Source organism: Cydia pomonella, chromosome 25, assembly GCF_033807575.1.
Source record: "Cydia pomonella isolate Wapato2018A chromosome 25, ilCydPomo1, whole genome shotgun sequence".
Taxonomy (NCBI): Eukaryota; Metazoa; Arthropoda; class Insecta; order Lepidoptera; family Tortricidae; genus Cydia; species Cydia pomonella.
Genome location: NC_084727.1, coordinates 8,629,837 through 8,651,201, shown reverse-complemented (window position 1 = coordinate 8,651,201; position 21,365 = coordinate 8,629,837). Strand labels below are relative to the sequence as shown.

The window sequence follows — 21,365 nt, the reverse complement described above, 5'->3', positions numbered from 1 at the left end:
GCCGTCAGATTTTTGGCGCGAGGCGTAAATGTGATGTTTATTGTTCCAATGCAGCCCACAAGATGGCAGAACCTACTATGCACAAGAACACACGTGACGTGTAAATTTACATGTTTATTGTTCCGATTCAGGCCGCAAGATGGCAGACCCTCCAACGCGCACGGTCCCTATCAAAAAGGCGTTATGCACTGAAATACAATAAAAAAACTTTTTTTTTTTAATTGCTTTTATCTCTTAAACTAGGCAAATGAACAAAAGAAAGTTCATATGACATTTTTGACTCTAAATACACTAAATACGATCCGGAATATACTGGACTTATCCTTTGGTTTTGTACTTTGGTTCAATATTTAATTTCGTAAGTGGTTTGATACGCACTTGGACGGGTTTTAATAGGCATTAAATAATTAATAATTTAATAATTGGAGTTGCAGGTGTACATAGGCTACGGAGACTGCTTACCATCAGGCAGGCCGTATGCTTGTTTGCCACCGACGTAGTATAAAAAAAAAAAATAGGAAATTTTGAAATGAAACTAGAAAATTTCACCAATAATTTTATTATGAGAATTAACTTAAAATCTAATTTCTTACTAGTAAGTCCTATATTTAAATACACATCTTTATCTATCTGTATCTTTAGGTATTTAAATAAAAGTAAACAAAATCTACCCTCAAATGACTCCTTAAGCCAGTTGAGGGTAGATGAAAACATTACACGATCAAATAATATAGGTTAAAGTCAGATCGATAGGTCCGGGCGGTTTTGTATTTGGTTGGTTAACCAATAAATGTTATAACTACCCGAAAATATACAAATTGTTTGTTTACTTTTATTTAAATACCTAACGATACAGAGTATAAAGGGAAGCCATACCAAACAACGAAATGGCGGCTATAGCAACCTGTACAGTCAAGGTATGTCAAGGTATTAAATATCGATACGGACAAAGTGCCATAAATATGTACACACTACCTTAATGTATGGGCAATAAGGGCGTGTATACATATTTTTGGCACTTTGTCCGTGCCGATATTTAATACCTTGACTGTACCACGCGACGGCAAAACGTCGTAAGCGCGGTAAAAATTAATGGCGCTTACGCGTTTAGGTCGCAAGATTCACTAGACAGACAAATCGTGTAGATTTTAATGCGTGTTGCGTCGGAACCAGAAGCGGGCCCTGTAGTCGTCGCTGCAGGTCAAGAAGGCTGGCGCCGTGCCCGAGTGCACGATGTGCCTGCAATAGAAATTATATTTTTAGAGGGTTTTTTTTATGGGATTTTTATTTTGCCTGATTTTTTTTTTTTTATACTACGTCGGTGGCAAACAAGCATACGGCCCGCCTGATGGTAAGCAGTCTCCGTAGCCTATGTACGCCTGCAACTCCAGAGGAGTTACATGCGCGTTGCCGACCCTAAACCCCCCCCCCCCTCGTTGAGCTCTGGCAACCTTACTCACCGGCAGGAACACAACACTATGAGTATGGTCTAGTGTTATTTGGCTGCGGTTTTCTGTAAGGTGGAGGTACTTCCCCAGTTGGGCTCTGCTCTAGATCTGGAATAACATCTACTGGCTGTGCCCTACCACACAAAGTGAGATGAAATTCACAATGCCCATACCTCTCTTAAACTTAACTCTCAAAATTTATTTATACCATGGTTGAATAAAAACTTCGAGCAACACCGGGAAGGGAGACGGCATTCGTACTATTTCCCCTCTGCCGAAGCATAGGTACAACTGTACCTATGGCGGTGCATGTTGTGACTCCTCTGTACACAAAAAGAGATCGATGTGTGCAAGATTTGTCTTTGATGTGTGGCACTTTCTATGTATTTGTGTCGTCATTACAGACTGGATTTTCTATGTAGTGAGTGAGAAGTGCGGCTGTGTGCACGTTTCCCCCCGCAAACAATGGCAGAATGATTTGTTCGGTAACATATCGCTTAGGCCCCTCCCTTCCGACGTGTCGGAAGCCGGTGTTGCTCGAAGAATAAAAGTAAAAATTAAAAACATTTGACTTTGATTTATATTTGAGTAACCGTTGTGTTACGTAACAATACCACTTTTGACATCTGGGTTGTTTTCTATTACTTTTGCGTTATACGCGGGTTGTTTTTGTTACTTTTACATTACTTTCAATTTAATTTTTCAATATATTTGTTGCATACAATTAACACAAAAAACATCTTGGTTGGTTTGTGTTATACCACTATGTTACTTAGTTTTCCGCTGTGTTATATCAGTTCCCTTTGCGTTACCTGACCGCCCCGTTATGCTCCAGCGACACGAGTTGAGCTCTAGACGCGCTTCTCGAGTGCCAAGTTCATAAAGATGTAAAGTGGACGTCAATAGAACTTGCAAATTATGTTAACAAATATGACTGAAATTTTAACATTTGACGTATAACCTAAAAATTTTATGATAGTTGTTTTCATTGAAATATTAATAAATAACGTATATTTTAACCAGTAATTGATATAAATAAAAGATTTAAGTATATAGACTGTTGATAAAATTATAGTTGTCGAAAAAAAGTGCGAGATTACGAAGAAATTAAGGTAAATTGGTTTGTTTACATTTGCAAGTTCTATCGACGTCCACTTTAGTAGCTTCATCAGAGAATATTTTGTATATGACGTTACTTTATGCAGCGTCACTTATAATACCATTAGGTAACCACTATTTTATACTGAGTTTACCGCTGCGTTACATGCAACTAAGTTACCATTGCGTTACTTCGAAATACCGCTATGTTACCGATGCGTAACTATTTATTTTATTTATATAATGTTTATTGCACAAAAGAAAAACTTATCGTACAAAAGTCGGCCTTAATGCCAAAAGCATTCTCTACAAAAATTTAACTTCTGAGTAACCATTGTGTTACGGCACCCCTATTTTACATGTAGGTTGTTTTCTATTACTTTTGCAGTAAATCTGGGTTGGTTTGTGTTATACCACTATGTTACACTTTTTTTCCGCTGTGTTACATCAGAGTATCCTTTGCGTTACCTGACAGCCCCGTTATGCCCCAGCGACATGAGTTGAGCTCTAGACGCGCTTCTCGAGTGCCAAGTGCATAAAGATGTAGTCGCTTCATCGGGGAATATGACGTAGTCTTCAGTATGGTTGAATATGGCTTGCGCGTGGTGCTCTTGCTTGCCTGAGGAAAACAAAATATTAAAATGTCTATTCTACTAGCAAAAAACGTACTTTTCGAGTGTTCTTAATTACCTACGAATTTTTGACTATAAATTATTCGTACATAAGTTATGGAGAAAGAATTAATATGTATTTCCTAGTACGTAACTGCGTTTCAAAACATTATGGAACCATCGGTAATCTTACGTTAGAAGCCGTTACATATTGTTGTTTTACAACTGAACTAGAAACCAGTTTTTTTTAATACTCGCAAAGTGAAGCACCCTAAATTATGTTTAAACTACGTTAAATCAACAGTATTAGGTAATGGTACTCGGTTTGGACGGTGCCAACCCTAGCGGTAACCACGCCTTTCGAAAGAGCTTGGTCCAATCGGCGACGTTTAGGCACGTTCGGAATACCTAACCAGGGGTTTTGTTACACAGTGAACCTTCTGTACGTAGTACTATTATTTATTCTGTGGTTTAAACTTTAAAGTGTACCAAAACTGAAAACAGGTTATTGTTATTTTTAAAGTCACTGGACAAATATTGGTCACAGTTGAAGTACAGTCTACAGTTCAATTTTATGCTGTGACAGGTCACAGCATAAAATTATATTATTGTCACAGCAGATATTATTGTCTGAGTACCCATAACACAAGCCTTATTGAGCTTACTGTGGGACTTAGTCAATTTATGTAACAAGGGTCCATTGCATAAAAGTTTAACTCATATTTTTGATACGCATAACACCTTGTGTCATATCATAATCATCATTGCGCAAACAAATGAAAAGTCATATTATATTGTGTCATACATTTTTAGCCATAATATGTGATGACATACATAGCAGTTGTCATATAGCTTTTGTGCATACCTAACGAACCTAACCTAAAATTTCATGCGAATTAAATGTATGACTATAAAAATTATGACCCTTTTATCCGGGTCTGCCTAAGACGTAGTCTGACTAATTCGCGTTATGACAGAACTTCATTTGAAATTCGCTATTCGTCTAAATCGCTATTGACCCATTACTTACATTACATATTTCGCAATATGTCCCAAACGCAGTAAGCCTAAGTAGCTGTTTGTCCATTTCGCGATACGCCTAATTACCTAGTCGCCCCCCAAAGTGTAATGTTTTTAGGGAAGTCACAATTAGTCAGGTTAATAGTTAGGTAGGTTAGGTTCGTTAGGTAGCTTCAGATGCCCGGAGGGCAAACTACCCAGAAATAGGAGCCCCGCAAAGCGGGGCTCCGTCTAGTCACGTTTAAGAGATGTTTTTGGAAAAGAAATTATTAGAAAAAAAATATATTATGGGAGAAATAACACTAGATTCGCTTTTGGACACAAACTTAATTCATAAGTGTAAGTCTTCTTGTGCCAGATTTGCTTTTGGACAATAATGCAAGAGGCCTAAGTCTTTTTGTGCCAGATTCGCATTTGGACAAAAACTCATTAGGCCTAAGTCTCCGTGCGACTATTTCTCGGTTGGTCTAGGCATAACGCGAATTAGTCAGACTACGTTTTACGCAGACCCGGACAAAAGGAATTTTATGCATAAAGTTTTATGACAATTAAAACAATGACAACAGTTGTTATGCAACCAGAGAGGGAGTGCGTGTAACAATGTACTATAAAAAAAAGATTAGCCAATCGTAATGTAATTTTTAGTACGTCGGACATTAGAACAGTTTCCAAATTTAGGATCATAACTTACCGGTTGTTCCAGCCCCGGTGTACTGAATGAGACATCTACTGCTTGACAACTCCCATAGCTTTATGGAAGAGTCCAAGCCAGAAGTCAGGAGATACTGTAACACATCAATAAATGCTATTATAGACTAAAATGTCATACATTTTCTGAAATCGGTCTTGTTTTAGAGATAATGACAATTGGGTACTTGACACGTGTTGAATATTATAACAAAATTTAGCTAAATGTATAGAAAATGAGCCATCCATTATAAAAAAAAATGGAATTTAGAAAGACATATTGAGATTATAAAAAATACAAAGCTCCAAAGTCTCAAAAATTATGTAAAGATTTGTAATTAATTTTCATTCTCGAAATTTCTAGGTAGTTAACAGCAAGTAGAATTTACATTTTTAGCACTGAATACTACGGTTTATGTTATTATATTTAAGTACATATTAAATGTAATAAAGAAATTACATAAATATTTGCAATTAATTTCATTATTGAAATTTCTCTGTAGTTAACAGCAAGTAGAATTTACATCTCTTATCCATGACTGACTTATGCATCAAAACTTCTGTGTCTGATGTTTCTACGTCGACACATCGTTAGCGCGATCTATCTCGGAGGTGGCGCCATCTCTAAACAGATTCGAGTACTACAAATACCTTGCTGTTCCTTGTAAACGCCACGGAGCAGACTTCGAAGCCGTCGTGCGCGTTGACGAACGTGTTGAAGCAGCGGTTGGAGACGGTGTCCCACAGTTTGACGCAGCCGTCCGCGCTGCCGCTTGCAAAGTATTTACCGTTTGGGGAGAACCTGGAGAAATACAACACATTTTTTCTACCCGTCGATTGTAATGGTTGAATTAATATTTCGTATACTAAGCTATTTTGTATTTTGAATTTGAAATATATCAAGGAAGTATTTAGATTTTGTATTTAAATACTTTTTATAAACTATTTTTCACAATGCTGCAGATTTAGATCTTCCATACCTTCAGATTTACGACGCGATCCGACCAGAAATGCCGAAATTCAATATGGCGTTCGTTTTCTAAGATTGTGTCCTACTTCAGATTTACGATGCGATCCGACCAAAAATGACGATATTCAATATGGCGTTCGTTTTTAAGATTGTCTTCTACTTCAGATTTACGACGCGATCCGAACAAAAATACCGTAATTCAATATGGCGTTCGTTTTTAAGATTGTCTTCTACTTCAGATTTACGACGAGATCCGACAAAAAATGTCGTAATTCAATATGGCGTTCGTTTTTAAGATTGTCTTCTACTTCAGATTTACGACGAGATCCGACAAAAAATGTCGTAATTCAATATGGCGTTCGTTTTTAAGATTGTCTTCTACTTCAGATTTACGACGAGATCCGACAAAAAATGTCGTAATTCAATATGGCGTTCGTTTTTAAGATTGTCTTCTACTTCAGATTTACGACGAGATCCGACAAAAAATGTCGTAATTCAATATGGCGTTCGTTTTTAAGATTGTCTTCTACTTCAGATTTACGACGAGATCCGACAAAAAATGTCGTAATTCAATATGGCGTTCGTTTTCTAAGATTGTCTCCTACTTCAGATTTACGACGCGATCCGAACAAAAATGTCGTAATTCAATATGGCGTTCGTTTTTAAGATTGTCTTCTACTTCAGATTTACGACGCGATCCGAACAAAAATGTCGTAATTCAATATGGCGTTCGTTTTTAAGATTGTCTTCTACTTCAGATTTACGACGCGATCCGAACAAAAATGTCGTAATTCAATATGGCGTTCGTTTTTAAGATTGTCTTCTACTTCAGATTTACGACGCGATCCGATCAAAAATGACGAAATTCAATATGGCGTTCGTTTTTAAGATTGTCTTCTACTTCAGATTTACGACGAGATCCGACAAAAAATGTCGTAATTCAATATGGCGTTCGTTTTTAAGATTGTCTTCTACTTCAGATTTACGACGAGATCCGACAAAAAATGTCGTAATTCAATATGGCGTTCGTTTTCTAAGATTGTCTCCTACTTCAGATTTACGACGCGATCCGAACAAAAATGTCGTAATTCAATATGGCGTTCGTTTTTAAGATTGTCTTCTACTTCAGATTTACGACGCGATCCGAACAAAAATGTCGTAATTCAATATGGCGTTCGTTTTTAAGATTGTCTTCTACTTCAGATTTACGACGAGATCCGAACAAAAATGTCGTAATTCAATATGGCGTTCGTTTTTAAGATTGTCTTCTACTTCAGATTTACGACGCGATCCGAACAAAAATGTCGTAATTCAATATGGCGTTCGTTTTTAAGATTGTCTTCTACTTCAGATTTACGACGAGATCCGACAAAAAATGTCGTAATTCAATATGGCGTTCGTTTTTAAGATTGTCTTCTACTTCAGATTTACGACGAGATCCGACAAAAAATGTCGTAATTCAATATGGCGTTCGTTTTCTAAGATTGTCTCCTACTTCAGATTTACGACGCGATCCGAACAAAAATGTCGTAATTCAATATGGCGTTCGTTTTTAAGATTGTCTTCTACTTCAGATTTACGACGAGATCCGACAAAAAATGTCGTAATTCAATATGGCGTTCGTTTTTAAGATTGTCTTCTACTTCAGATTTACGACGAGATCCGACAAAAAATGTCGTAATTCAATATGGCGTTCGTTTTCTAAGATTGTCTCCTACTTCAGATTTACGACGCGATCCGAACAAAAATGTCGTAATTCAATATGGCGTTCGTTTTTAAGATTGTCTTCTACTTCAGATTTACGACGCGATCCGAACAAAAATGTCGTAATTCAATATGGCGTTCGTTTTTAAGATTGTCTTCTACTTCAGATTTACGACGCGATCCGAACAAAAATGTCGTAATTCAATATGGCGTTCGTTTTTAAGATTGTCTTCTACTTCAGATTTACGACGCGATCCGAACAAAAATGTCGTAATTCAATATGGCGTTCGTTTTTAAGATTGTCTTCTACTTCAGATTTACGACGCGATCCGATCAAAAATGACGAAATTCAATATGGCGTTCGTTTTCTAAGATTGTTTCCTACTTCAGATTTACGACGCGATCCGACCAAAAATGCCGAAATTCATTATAGCGTTCGTTTTCTAAGATTGTTTCCTACTTCAGATTTACGACGCGATCCGACCAAAAATGCCGAAATTCAATATGGCGTTCGTTTTCTAAGATTGTTTCCTACTTTAGATTTACGACGCGATCCGACCAAAAATGCCGAAATTCAATATGGCGTTCGTTTTCTAAGATTGTCTCCTACAAGACTTCATGAAAACGGAAATATTTTAACACTTACTTGGTAGTATTGACTTGTTTGGTATGATGATGGCCCGGTACTGGACATGGACAGTTGTCATCTTAGACATATATTTTCAACGCAATCGGACCATAACTATAGAAATTCAAGAGGGCGCCCACTTTAAATTCATTTAATTTCTTTAGACGTCTCAGTTTAGAATTACGAACAAAAATGCCACAATTCAAAGTGGCAAACATTTTCTCGTTTCGTACCTTAAATATTTTCTCAGACTTACTTGATAGTATTGACTTGTTTGGTATGATGATGGCTCGGTACGGGGCACACGAAGCATTGGCTGGTGGTGACGTCATACAGACGTATAACGGGGTGGGTGGTGGATGCTATGATATGATCGCCGAGGGGATGAAAAGCTACGCATAGAACTTGCTCAGCATCCTAGAAAAGAAAAAAAGTAGGCTCAGTAGTGTTGGTTGAGACTTGAGTCCTTTGAGTCCTCTGCTCTGAAACTGGACGTTTTTCAGTTTCACATAATTAAATTTATACTCGAGTTCTTTTCAATTTGTTAGAGTTAGAGTCTTTTGTAGAGACTTGAGTCCTTTTCAGAGAACTCGAAGTTTTTTGTTTGCAAAATTTCGAAATGCATTGTCTTTAACCGTTTTCCAGGCCGCACCAATCTACAAGGTTTTCCCAAAAAAGCCAAATATATTCCAATACAATACAAAACAAATCCTCTTTCTTGCACAACCTCTGAAAAAATGTAAATAATACATAAAGATAGAGGTAAACAATAGGCGGCCTTATCGCTACAGAGCGATCCCTAAAAAAAAACAAAAAATTCAAAAATAACAATAATTCAGTTTTGACGATTCATTTGAAGACGAGTAACATTTCCTGAAAGTGTAATCTAATTTGAACCTTAAATCGGAATGCTAAAGTTGAAATTCTAATGGCGCGTATGTGGTCGATAAATCGTACTATGCCTGGAAAAGGGTAAAGTCATTTCGTGGATTAGGCACACAAATCAAATAATGACGAATAATTAATTTACTTTTATTTAGGTAAACTCTATAGGGACCGTGCGGGTTGGAGGGTCTGCCATCTTGTGGCCTTTTTTTCCTTTCTGGCTTTTACTCCCTGCCAATTCGCACAGGGTGAATTGCAGGGCCAATGTCGGTGTTGACTTTCACACGAGAGGAGAATGTTCCGTATTACGGAAGAATTTTTAGATCACATTGCTTTGACGTGAAGTGTCAATGTCACAGTCAATGTTTATGTTTCCGATTGATTCCGGGACTGGGCAGTCAGCATGAGAAAATGTTCAATGGCTGGAAAGTGCAGGGGTCAAAATGTCCATACGAACTGGCTGTCTATGTGGTAAAAAGTATGAACGTTGTAATGCCTTAGTGTCAAAATGTCCATACGGACCGGCTGTGTATATGGCAAAAAGTAAAAATTTCAAAATTTGCAATGGTTCAAATGGACGGCAGTTAAAATGTGTTCAGGTCCAATTAAACAAGTGCCATAATGTATAATAGCCAACGCGAACACATGCGTAAGGCACTGGTCCCACCGCCGGCTACAAACTATAAGCTCACTCGCTTTTACACTTAACTATAAACTACAAACTAGTGGGCGAGCGGCGAGAAGCGAGTATAGTTTTACTAGTTTAGACGCTGAGCTATAAGCGAGTGTTTGCGTGCGACGGGCGATTACTCGCTCCACTAGCTCAGCCGGGTGGCCCAGCATAAAGGTAAAAAACTTAAGAGGGCCCTATTCGCCAATGACCTATACAGGGTGGAAATAGATTTTGGGTCAGTGAGTGCAGCCACCAGATTCCGTACTGCTAAGCGAAAATGGTCTTAGAAGACCTTCCTTCTATTTCAAATTAATAAAGATTGGCGTTTAAAGATTTTTGAAAAAACATACGGGGTGCGAGAAAATTTTTGACAAACTTTTTTATTATTATGTCTATCGATTCTATTCCTATCCAGTTGTTAGTATTAATAGTTTCCGTGGATCAGCTTTCGGTAATGTACAAAAAAGTCAGAAATAAAAAAAAATGTTTTCGTACATTTACTATGAAGAAAAATTTACAATTGAGTGTTACAAAAATAGGTACCTTATTAGTGCGGTAGAGACAGGTAGATGCGATTAACCCGCAATTTTTTCCTTTATATAATAAGTTCGATCGACCACTTGCAAAGTATGGTTAACTATGTACAAGGTATATTTAATTGCCGCAGCCAAGGTGTTAAAAAAAAGAAAATCCTAATCAAAATGTTTGTTAAATAAATCGATCTCTTTCAATTGGCACATGGCACACGTCAAAATCTATCAATCTAAAAAAGTATAGAATTTTTTCATTTTCGTATAAGCACTTGCTTATGCTCGGCCTCCTAAGGAATGAAATCTTGATATCCTCGGAAAAAATCACTTACTTATGTTTATACTATCACCGAGAAAAGTGGCTTGCTTCCATCTAAAAATGCAGCTTTTTTCATAACATCTTCTATGATCCTAGCAAGGGTCGGGATTACACTATCTGAAGGAAGGGGTGTATGACTAAACATACTGGACCCTTTTTTTAAATTTGTGATGTACGCAAACTATACGTATTGTATGCAAGGTATTAATAAGGTAACTATACTATTGATCGCCAAGCAGGCACCGGCGAGTACCGCTGAGCTAGTTTTATCGCGGCGGTCAACTAGAAAACAGTGGTCCCACCGCCAACTATCAGCGAGCTCGGCTATCAACTAGTAAAATTATGTACTAGAAACAGTTGACAATCAGCGGGCGGCTAGTAAACATTGTATGGAATTATCGCTTACTCGCCGGGCGGTGGGAGAGTGTCTTCGCCGGCGGTGTGAACAAGCCAGCTATGAACTATAAATATATATCTCTCTCTTTTATTTACACGAAAGCGATTATCTTTTGTTCGTTTCTTGAGCTAGAAAATAGCCGATAGTTCATAGCTTACTCGCTCGCGGTGGGACCAGTGCCTAAATGCATCACGGTAATAATGTTTCCTTTTTGTACATGGTGCTTTATTCTAACTAAAACGTTTGGTTTTACTCCAAATTTTACAAAAGTTGTACAGTTCTAGATCAATGCATTACGTTTGAGGGAAATAATTTTTATAAGTGAAAAATTCTCAGATTTTTGTTCAGTTTCGTTTTGCGGCGGTTAAAAAAAGCGTTCAGACGCATAGTGCCAGAAACGCAAATTACCTTATACGCGGATGACCAGAATTTCGTACGCAAATTACCAGTTACGTAGATTACCTACCCGAATTTTATTACGCGAATAGCCGTACAGACTGGCGGGAACATGTCATGAGCCGCGACGAGTGGCGGACAAAAGGGGAGGGAAAGAAATTGGTACAACAGTATTTTACCAATAACATAGGACACTTAGTAAAAATACCTTATTCTGAAAACTTGAAAATATATTGATTTATATGTGAAACTTACTTTTGATGTGCCCGCATATCGCCCGCTGGAGTGCGACATATGATTATTGCCGTTAGTATTTTTAAAAGTACAATCAAGCAGCAATATATGCATCTAACTCCAGTTGTAGTGGTGCAGTTTCACGTGGTAAAGTGGATATGCTGGAGAAAAACACCAATTTTTTTTCATGTCTAGTTAATTTTTTGACAGTTATTCATTTAAACTTAAGCACGTTATATCAATCAAGCGTTTCGTCTATCACCCCTTTTGTTGTACTTGCATTTTAAGATGTGTACCATTTGTCACTAGACCATTGTGACCACGATTATATGTACATTTTGACACTAAGGCATTACAACGTTCATACTTTTTACCACATAGACAGCCAGTTCGTATGGACATTTTGACCCCTGCACTTTCCAGCCATTGAACATTTTCTCATGCTGACTGCCCAGTCCCGGAATCTTCCGATTCAGGCCGCAAGATGGCACACCCTCCAACGCGCACAGTATTTTTGATACAACCGTATAATCGAAAGCTAGTTGGTTTAGGCTTTAATTAACACAGTATCATAGGTTTAGTAAAAAATGGACGACTTTTATTTTTCCGTATAAAATAATTCAGCAAGCAAATGTACAGTCAGCATCAATAGTAGCGGATGAAACAACGCGCCAAAAGTATCTGATATTCCGGATAACTTTTCCAAATAAAGATAATTCTCTAAAATTTACTTTCAAGAGTATATCTTTTACAGTCTAAATTGTTCTACATATAGAACCATCGACTTTTGTTAAGCTGTTACAGAATGGTAGATACTTTTGAAACCTTGTTTGATCCGGTACTTTTGATGCTGACTGTATCACTATTTTTTTTTAACTCAGAACGTCGCATTTAATGACGCGACGTCACAACCGTCACAAGTAACCATGATGTACGAAATATATTTCCGGTAGAAATTTAAAATATACATTGTGTCCCTAGCCATTGGATTTAAGCCGAAATGTACATATGCATTAGGGTATTTAGATCCAGTGTACAAAGTATCATAACAGCCGGTGTAGCGGTCTCGAAGAAATTAACAAATTACCAATTTTTAGTTTGGAGCAGCCTGTATGTGTTAGTAGCTCCTAGGGTAATCTTCAAAGAATAGTATGGAACCTTCTTCGACCTTTTTGATTATCTTTTTTATTTGTGACACTAATAAGCTTCTTACTTTTAAAAATGTCATCGTTATCAAATATTTCTAACAAATTGTCAAAAACATTGCCAAAGATTAACACAGTGTGTTTCTTTTTGTTGTCGATTATTGCAAATAACTTTTGTTCGTAAAATTTATTTTTTTATCTTTTGTTCTAATTAAAAAAATATTAACGTCAGAGCATTCCTGAGAAGTAACCCTACTTGGAATTTCAGGGTTTGTCCAATGGCTAAGGTCACCCTGTATATATTTTTTTTGCCACGGCTCATGGGAGCCTGGGGTCTGCTTGACAACTAATCCCAAGATATGGCGTAGGCACTAGTTTTTACGAAAGCGACTGCCATCTGACCTTCCAACCCAGAGGGTAAACTAGGCCTTGTTGGGATTAGTCCAGTTTCCTCACGATGTTTTTCCTTCACCGAAAAGCGACTGGTAAATATCAAATGATATTTCGTACATAAGTTCCTTGGTACGAGCCGGGGTTTCAAACCGCGACCTCCTTTTTTTTGGTAGTTAACACTAAATTAAAGAATCTTTCAGAATTGTTTTATAGCACTAAAACCTACGTCTAGTTTAAGTTTGCGGTTATATTAAAAATACAAAATGTATGGCAGAAATATATAATTTGTCTTACCGTGATACTCTTGTACGCTTTCTTGGCGCTAGCCTTGGTGATGTCGAACAGCTTGATGCAGCAGTCCCGAGAGGCTGACACTAAGATCTGTTCTCGAGGGTGGAAGTCCAGGGCCGTGATCTCATCCGTGTGGTCATACCTGTGCATAAGGAATAATTGTGATAGAAACAAGATGCGATATGCAGATTCTGCCAGGAGTCAGAGGAGACTGAACTGCAAATTGTCTGTTCCTGTGGACCACTAATGTCAAAAAGAAGTATCTACTTATACTCTGTGTCTTTAGATCTTCTTCTTCTTCTTCTCCTTGTCCTTTTCCCATTATTTGGGGTCGGCTCTCCTAGTTACATTTCGCCAGGCTTCGCGGTCCTGGGTCATGTCAGGTGGGATTTGGGCTTCTTCCATATCCCTCTTCACTGTTGCCAGCCATGTTAGTCGGGGTCTTCCTCGTCGCGACTGTGTGGGGAACATATCCAGCACCTTGCGTGTCATATGTTCGGGCTCTCGGCGCATGACGTGGCCAAACCATCGAAGTCGCCCTTCGGTTATTCGGTTATTCGGTTATTTCTGTGTCTTTAGATATTTAAATAAAAGTAAACAAACTATGTGTAAATTTTCGTGCAGTTATAACATTTATTGGTTAACAAACCAAATATAAAATCGCCTGGATCTGTGACTGAACGACCTGACTTTAACCTACATTATTTGATCATGTAATGTTTTCATCTACCCTCAACTGGCTTAAGGAGCCATTTGAGGGTAGATTTTGTTTACTTTTATTTAAATACCTAAAGATACAGAATATAGGGCGGCATGTATTGCAACCCTATGAAAAAATGAAAAAATGAAAAATGAAAAATATCTTTATTATCTATTTACAAACATATAGTAAGCATTTGCTGGGGCCTCTCTTTAGGCTTACAAAGCCTGTGTTGAGACGTCCCGCTCTTCCACAACCGTAATTACTTGTAGTTACATTATATTACAAAATTACAGACATTTTTTTTTTTTTTTTTAGGTATTTATATATATTTATTACATATATTTTTAATGTTTAGGATAGGAGTGTGTTCATGTGAGGTGCAGAACATTCCAGCCCAATGAATCTGGAACTTCATAGATTCCACGGGCAATCGTGAACTTTTTATCACACTTGCTCGAAAAAGTTCTTATTTCATGCAGGTGTACTGAAGGACAAAGGCCTATTTTGTTCCCGCGGGAGTTATGGATTGTGAAAAAAAAGCTAGAACTCCCTCCCCCTCCCTTTTTTTTAAATTATGTCACTTTTTCATACAAACCAAGTAGCATAAATGAGTTTTACTTTTAAAATACTGACGTTTATAATTTAATATTTTTGTTTATGTTTAAAATTAAATAATTCGATTAATTTAACAGCCGTTTAAAATATTTTTACAAAATTATTAATCGTGGCTGAATGCCGGATAGGTCTGTGCCCTCGATGCTAACCTGTCATGAAATTACAAACTGGCTGACGAATTGTTTGGACGAATGTTTAAAATTTACGAACGCTTCGGCTGTGGAATGAGCTTCCTGCCGAGGTTTTCCCGAGGGGCTACAGTATGGGGTTCTTCAAAAAAGGAGTGTACAGGTTTTTAAAGGGTCGGCAACGCGCATTTTATGCCTCTGGTGTTGCAGGCGTCCATAGGCTACGGTGACTGCTTACCATCAGGCGGGCCGTATGCTTGTTTGCCACCGTCGTGGTATAAAAAAAAATAGTTTTTTCTTCGCAAGTGTGATGAAAAACATTGTGTGTAACTCCGGGGGTAAGAATATTGCAAATTCGATTCTTTAATTCCCTTCAGCCTGCGGCTGTCGGGAATAATTACCATCGTATCCAAAATTTCACCCCCTCGTTGCACAATGTACTATTAAAGGGCTGTCACAATAGATAGCTTGGTCGACCCTTTTGTCCGGGTCTGTCTGTCTGACTAATTCGCATTATGACAAAACTTCATTTGAAATTCGCTATTCGTCTAAATCGCTATTGACCTATTACTTATATTACCTATTTCGCAATATGTCCCAAACGTAGTAAGCCTAAGTAGCTGTTTGTCCATTTCGCGATATGCCTAATTATCAGTGAGTAGCAGAAATTCTTAATCGTTTTTTCCCCCAAAGTGTAATGTTTTAAGGGTAGTCACAATTAGTCAATAGGTAGGTTAGGTTCGTTAGGTAGCTTCAGATGCCCGAAGGGCAAACTGCCCAGAAATAGAAGCCCCGCAAAGCGGGGCTCCGTCTAGTTACGTTTAAAGGGAAATGTTTTTGTAAAATAAACAATTAGAAAAAATCTATAATAGGAGCTTTTGGATAAAAACGTAATACATAAGTATAAGTCTCACTGTGCCAGATTCGCTTTTGGACAATAATGCAAGAGGCCCGAGTCTTCTTGTGCCAGATTCGCATTTGGACAAAAACTCATTAGGCCTAAGTCTCAGTGCGACTATTTCTCGGTTGGTCTAGGCATAACGCGAATTAGTCAGACTACGTTTTAGGCAGACCCGGAAACAAGGTTGTCGACGTGGCACTCAAAGGCCCACAAAACCCCAATAATAACAGAGTGCGTGCGTGTAGTAGATAGCACAGAGGGCCTAGCCGATATTCATTCATTCATTCAATCCATTGTTTTATCATGTTCATCAGTACATAAAGATCTTATTTTTTAGACTTAGTAGGTACATGATACCCTGTTAGGGCATACAATATGGGACGTGTTACTTAATCCTAAATAAAAATTACAATAATAAAATTATCATGCAACACTTGGTTTAAACTAAATTTAAACATGAGAGCAATTTAGTAGGTTAGTTTATAATTATAACAAGTCGTGCATGTCAACATAATTACGTATATGCCAATATTTTACATTAGAGAAAATATGTAGATAAATTCATTCCCAAACTTGACAAAGTTTGTAGTACGACGCTATACATACTTACATAGATAAATGTTAATATTATAGGACATTATTACACAAATTGACTAAGTCCCACAGTAAGCTCAATAAGGCTTGTATTGAGGGTACTTAGACAACGATATATATAATATATAAATATTTATAAATACTTAAATACATAGAAAACATCCATGACTCAGGAACAAATATCCATTGCTCATCACACGAATAAATGCCCTTACCAGGATTTGAACCCGGGACCATCGGCTTCATAGGCAGGGTCACTACCCACTAGGCCAGACCGGTCGTCAAAATACATACTTAGATACATAGACAATATCCATAACTAGGCGGGTCCACACAGAGCGAGCATACGCGCGTGGCAATTTTTCTGTCACAACAGAAAACATATGTTATAACACAGAGAACATATGTTTTAACATAAAATGAGTTGATTAAAAGCTGTGATTTCGGGGGTGGTCACATAGTAAAAGTTGCTCAGTATAATCCCAAAACCTCCCTGGCAACGGGAATGCACATATTTTTTGGCCACCGTGTATGTGTATATTTGTGTCACTCGTACAATGAAAGTTTCGTCCAATCCATTTGTACCAGCTTTCGTAAAACGACCGGTACTCAATACTCACAGAGTCCTAATAACAGGGTGCCCTTGCTGCTCTCTGCCCGGGTCCACTTCTTCTGGCGCCGATTTGGCCAGCATACGCTCCACGTCCAAGATCTGACATTGAAACGAAAATAAATTTAATAATATTAATCGATATAAGTATCTCCTTTCTAAAAAATGCAAATTCTAATATGTTTTTGGCGAAAATTCCATTTTTGGTACAAGATTGGTCGCTGACTGTATTTTTCTTTCCACAGGCAACTAATACTCATCGAGACAATCCTAAAAACCCGAAACACAATTAGGTTGCCTTGTTTTGCCACAGAGTTCCTATGGCCACCTTCTGTCACAGCTTGGTGGTACCATAATATTGCATTCTCACCCGACTTTAATGTATGCAAATTTTCAAACGGAAATCGACAGCCGCATCCCACTTTTACCCCCCTCGATGCACAATTTACTACAAGGGCTCCTCTACACGATGGCCCAGCGTAGGCCATTCTAAGGGACGCAGCTATGCGGTGAAATGAGATAGCAATATCACTAGCTCCCTCTAACGCATAATTGCGTCCTTAGGCCTGGCCTACGCTGGGCCATCGTGTAGAGGAGCCATAACAGCGCGATGTATCATTGCGATTGCACTGATAAGCGCCATCTAACGTGCAATTCGCACACTAACCTTAATATTAACGTCCACACTCCCTGTGGCCGCACGCCCTGACGCGGCACGCCATCTTATCTTGTGTGACGTCACATAGGCTGTTTGATAAGCTGCTTGCTAAGACGAAAGATATCGCATATTGCTATTTTTCTCTAGCAGTAGTGATGGTCAATGGAGTTATTCCATTAACCTACCTAGATTTAACACATTCTAAAGTGCTGACTTATACATACGCGGAAAAATCTTAACAGCGCGATGTAGCATTGTGATTGAACTGATAAGCGCCATCTAACGTGCAATTCGCACACTAACCTTAATACTGGCGTCCACACTCCCTGTGGCCACCAGCTGGCCGCACGCGCTGAACGCGCCGGCGCGGCACGCCATCTTGTGTGACGTCACGTAGGCTGTTTCATAAGTTGCTGGTTCGGGAGCGAGGGAGGATGCGTCCATTTCGTACTCCAAGTCTGTTGAAAAATTCACGTGATTACTAAATAATCATTATTATGAGTGCAAATTTGGTGCGCTATTAGCAGAAAATGTGTATTTTCATTTCAACAAATCAAATTAAGATACTAATAAACTCTTCTTTTTCCGTGCCTGTTCCGTCTACAACTGGGTTTGGCCAGGCCTATGGAACTCTCTACGCGAGTTCAGATTTATAGGTATACCTACGAATCTCGTCCCGCCGGCGGTACCAAAGCCAGTCAGTTGGTTGGCACACGCGCTAACGCACGCACGTTACCGTGCGCCCTAATGTGCCAATGCTTATACGAAAGAAATGTATTCAACACGAAAAAATAATAGCGTTTAGAGCTATTCAATCGGTGTTAATCCGTTATACGACAGGCCTAGCACGGCTAGCACCAGACCGTTGACGTCTCCTGAGGATGCCTCGTAGAGAGGCGAAACACATCATTTGCTCTAAACACTAAGTGAAAACGCGGCTTTACATTTATTTGCGTATTTACTTTTGCAGTGACAACATTAATTGCGTGTTAAAATAAGCAAATAATTATAACGGTTAGCACTGATTGACTAGCACGTTTTTAACTTGCAGATTAGCAAAGTAAAAAAAAATAGAATGCAAAATTCTACTAATTACTTGTTTATGTGGTAAATAACTAGGTTTTGCAAGAAATGCTGCTAACACTGAAACTATAACTTACCAAAACCAGTAGTTCCGAGCAAGTGCTCAGCTCCACTGGAGGCAGCCAGGCGGTCCTTGCGATCAGGCTCATGCTGCAGCCCCACCATCATCACATTTAGTAGTCTGTGACAAATAATACAATAACAATAACGATCATGAGCTTATCAATAATTTATATACTTAAATATTTTATTTGTATAAATATATGTTAATTAATAATATTTCAGAGAACTCAACCTTGAATCGAAAATAGAGAAAGCTAGACATACTAAAGAAGTCTAACAAAGACTATAGATACACTTTTAATAACAAAACTCACGTACTTTAAGTCGAAAACGCTCGACATGTTTCACTCCCTACCGAGAAGTGTCATCAGGAGATTGCGCTGACGGACCAACTGCGTTTTCGACTTAAAATACGTGAGTAACCCGTTTTGACAAATTTAATATAGATGCACTGTGTAAAGAGTTGAAATTAGATTGTTAAAATTTGGGTTGATGAGAGGCAACAGTTTAAAAGATACATGACAATGTATTTAGAAGCTAAGGGCTTGTTTTAACAATGTCTGAAGAAGGGAGGGCCTAGTTTGCGTTATGTTATAGACAATTAACACTGATAGTAATTTCGAGTACATACCTGTCACTCGGAGGGCATGGGTCCGCATGCACAGCGGCTGCCAACGTAGCAGCTATTGGCTGGAAGCCATCATAGTATAGCTGGCTGAAAAGAAAGAGTGGATGTTATTGCTTGTCACCATAAACTGTGTTCTACAATCAGAAAAGTATTATGGTTTTAGAATATTCTTAAAAATATGTAGCATTGTCACATTAGATTTGGTGGAATATTGATGAACTAAGTTAGTAGAACATTTAATTTTCGTTCCATCTTTTAACTAAAAATACTCAAAACTTTAAATCTGAAACAAACATATACATCAAATAAATACACTAAAACTAACTCCAAAAAAAGATAAGCACATTACAAATATACTATCCTACTTATACTATAAATATAACCCCATTCCGACTGCCACCCAACCCAAAAGTGCAATAAATACTTGCTGCACTGGATGGAAAGTGATATTTGTTAAACTAAGTAGGAGTGTGAATGGGGATCACACCATCTGTCACGTAGACTATGCCCCAAGTCTCTTACGAACTTCTTTCAACAGTTAAATATAATATAGATATGACTCCTGCGGTGGTAGCACTAGCATGGTCGCATTTTTATCTCCTATCATGTTCTAACATTTCTAATAAGTATGTAAGTGCGAAAGTGAGGGACAATGTGACATCATATGGTTACAGCAGAAAAGTTAATCTTAACCTCAAAGCCTATAGATGCTTAAGCGTTTTCATATAAACTGTATGACATTTCATGCCAGCTGTACACAATCAGCGAGAACCTCTCGCCGAGAGTCTCGGCACCGCTCCAGTCTAATTGGAGAAGTGCGAGACGAGACGGGAAAAGAGCAGCATGTACTCACTCGTTCTCAGCCTGCCTTGGGTTCTCTTGACAAGTCTGTACAGCCTGCATTAAAGTGTTGGGACTCAATGAGTTAAGCTAAGCTAAGGTCTTCAAAACAATAGGTAATATAAACTGTAACTATAATGTCAATCATGTTACAGTGAAAAGCTGCAAAAGCTTTTGTATGTTTGTTTGTTTTGTATGTATGAATGGTATTTTGTTTTCCTGGATAAGCTTAGAAATTCGGCTAAATATGTAATAAATATTTTGCAACTAAAATATAACCTCAATTATTTTTAGTGAAGAAAAAACAATTAAACTATAGTAAAACGATTTAATCAATTGAACACGAAATTGCTGGCCTCAATAATGCTATGTTAAGTAATAACACACTCGAATTCATGTATAAACGACGGAAAACAGAGACATTTAATAGCCAAGTAATTGGTACAAACAAAATACTATTTACCTGATGATCATGCGATAGAGCAACTCCCTGTTCTTAACAACATTCCTGGTATCAATGTCTTGTCCATTCGTTTCCTTCATTTTGTCTCAAAAGCTAGAAAATAATAGCAGATTTGCAGATTTTACACCGGTGGCAAAGGTTAGATAGTTTTATGTTTGACAACAACGTAAAAAAAACTTGCTTGTCTATGAATAAATTTCTGCGTCTATGGTTTTTCGGTGCCGCTTGATGGGGCGATTATTACAATCGATTTGCTATAGCTCGGAAAACACGAGCCGATTTAGTGTAATAACCAACTCATACTATTCCGCAGAATTATAAGCGGGTAAATTATAATCAATACTTGTGGACATGCGCAGTAAGAATACCTACCGTTAATAACTTACTGTTTCAAAATGTTTCAAACGAATATATTTTTGACTGAAACACACCCAGTAGAAATAAGCGCGAAATTCAATTTTTTTTATGGGAGATCAACCCTTCGTGCCTATTTTTTTTAAATTTGCTGCCCCCTTTCTACTGTCAAAGTGGGTGTGCCAGAGTTTATTTATCATATGCTAATTGGCTCTTGAACTGACAGTAAGGAAATAATATTTATAGTTTATGAATCGATACGAATAAATAGATTTTTACTATTCAAAGTCAATTCG

General features: G+C 38.0%; 2 protein-coding genes across 3 annotated transcripts in view; one reads left to right on the top strand and one right to left on the bottom strand.

Annotated features, from left to right (window-relative positions):
• LOC133531369 (1-phosphatidylinositol 4,5-bisphosphate phosphodiesterase epsilon-1-like) overlaps positions 1-21,365 on the top strand; it is a 208,189-nt gene that overhangs the window by 143,298 nt on the left and 43,526 nt on the right. The gene's annotated exons all lie outside the window — the stretch shown is intronic.
• Positions 544-21,215, bottom strand: LOC133531586 (cleavage stimulation factor subunit 1). 2 transcript variants are annotated; one of them, XM_061869892.1, is made up of 12 exons: positions 20,897-21,215; positions 20,716-20,808; positions 19,416-19,499; positions 18,799-18,902; positions 17,942-18,096; positions 16,991-17,082; positions 13,433-13,571; positions 8,423-8,583; positions 5,516-5,666; positions 4,869-4,962; positions 3,015-3,165; positions 544-1,239 (listed from the first exon to the last, which is right to left on the bottom strand). In XM_061869892.1, the coding sequence occupies exons 2-12, from the start codon at positions 20,793-20,795 to the stop codon at positions 1,149-1,151; spliced, it is 1,302 nt and encodes a 433-aa protein (XP_061725876.1). In that variant the 5' UTR covers positions 20,796-20,808; positions 20,897-21,215; the 3' UTR covers positions 544-1,148. The 2 variants fall into 2 exon arrangements, with proteins under 2 accessions (XP_061725876.1, XP_061725875.1); XM_061869891.1 differs by lacking the exon at positions 20,897-21,215 and having other exon boundaries at positions 20,716-20,888.

Coding starts and splice junctions, on each gene's coding strand:
- LOC133531586 (XM_061869892.1), bottom strand. CDS start 20,795: ATGAAGGAAACGAATGGACAAGACATTGATACCAGGAATGTTGTTAAG. Junction 19,500..20,715: donor CTCTATCGCATGATCATCAG/GTAAATAGTATT, acceptor CTTTCTTTTCAG/CCAGCTATACTATGATGGCT. Junction 1,240..3,014: donor GGGCATAACGGGGCTGTCAG/GTAACGCAAAGG, acceptor TTTCTATTGCAG/GCACATCGTGCACTCGGGCA.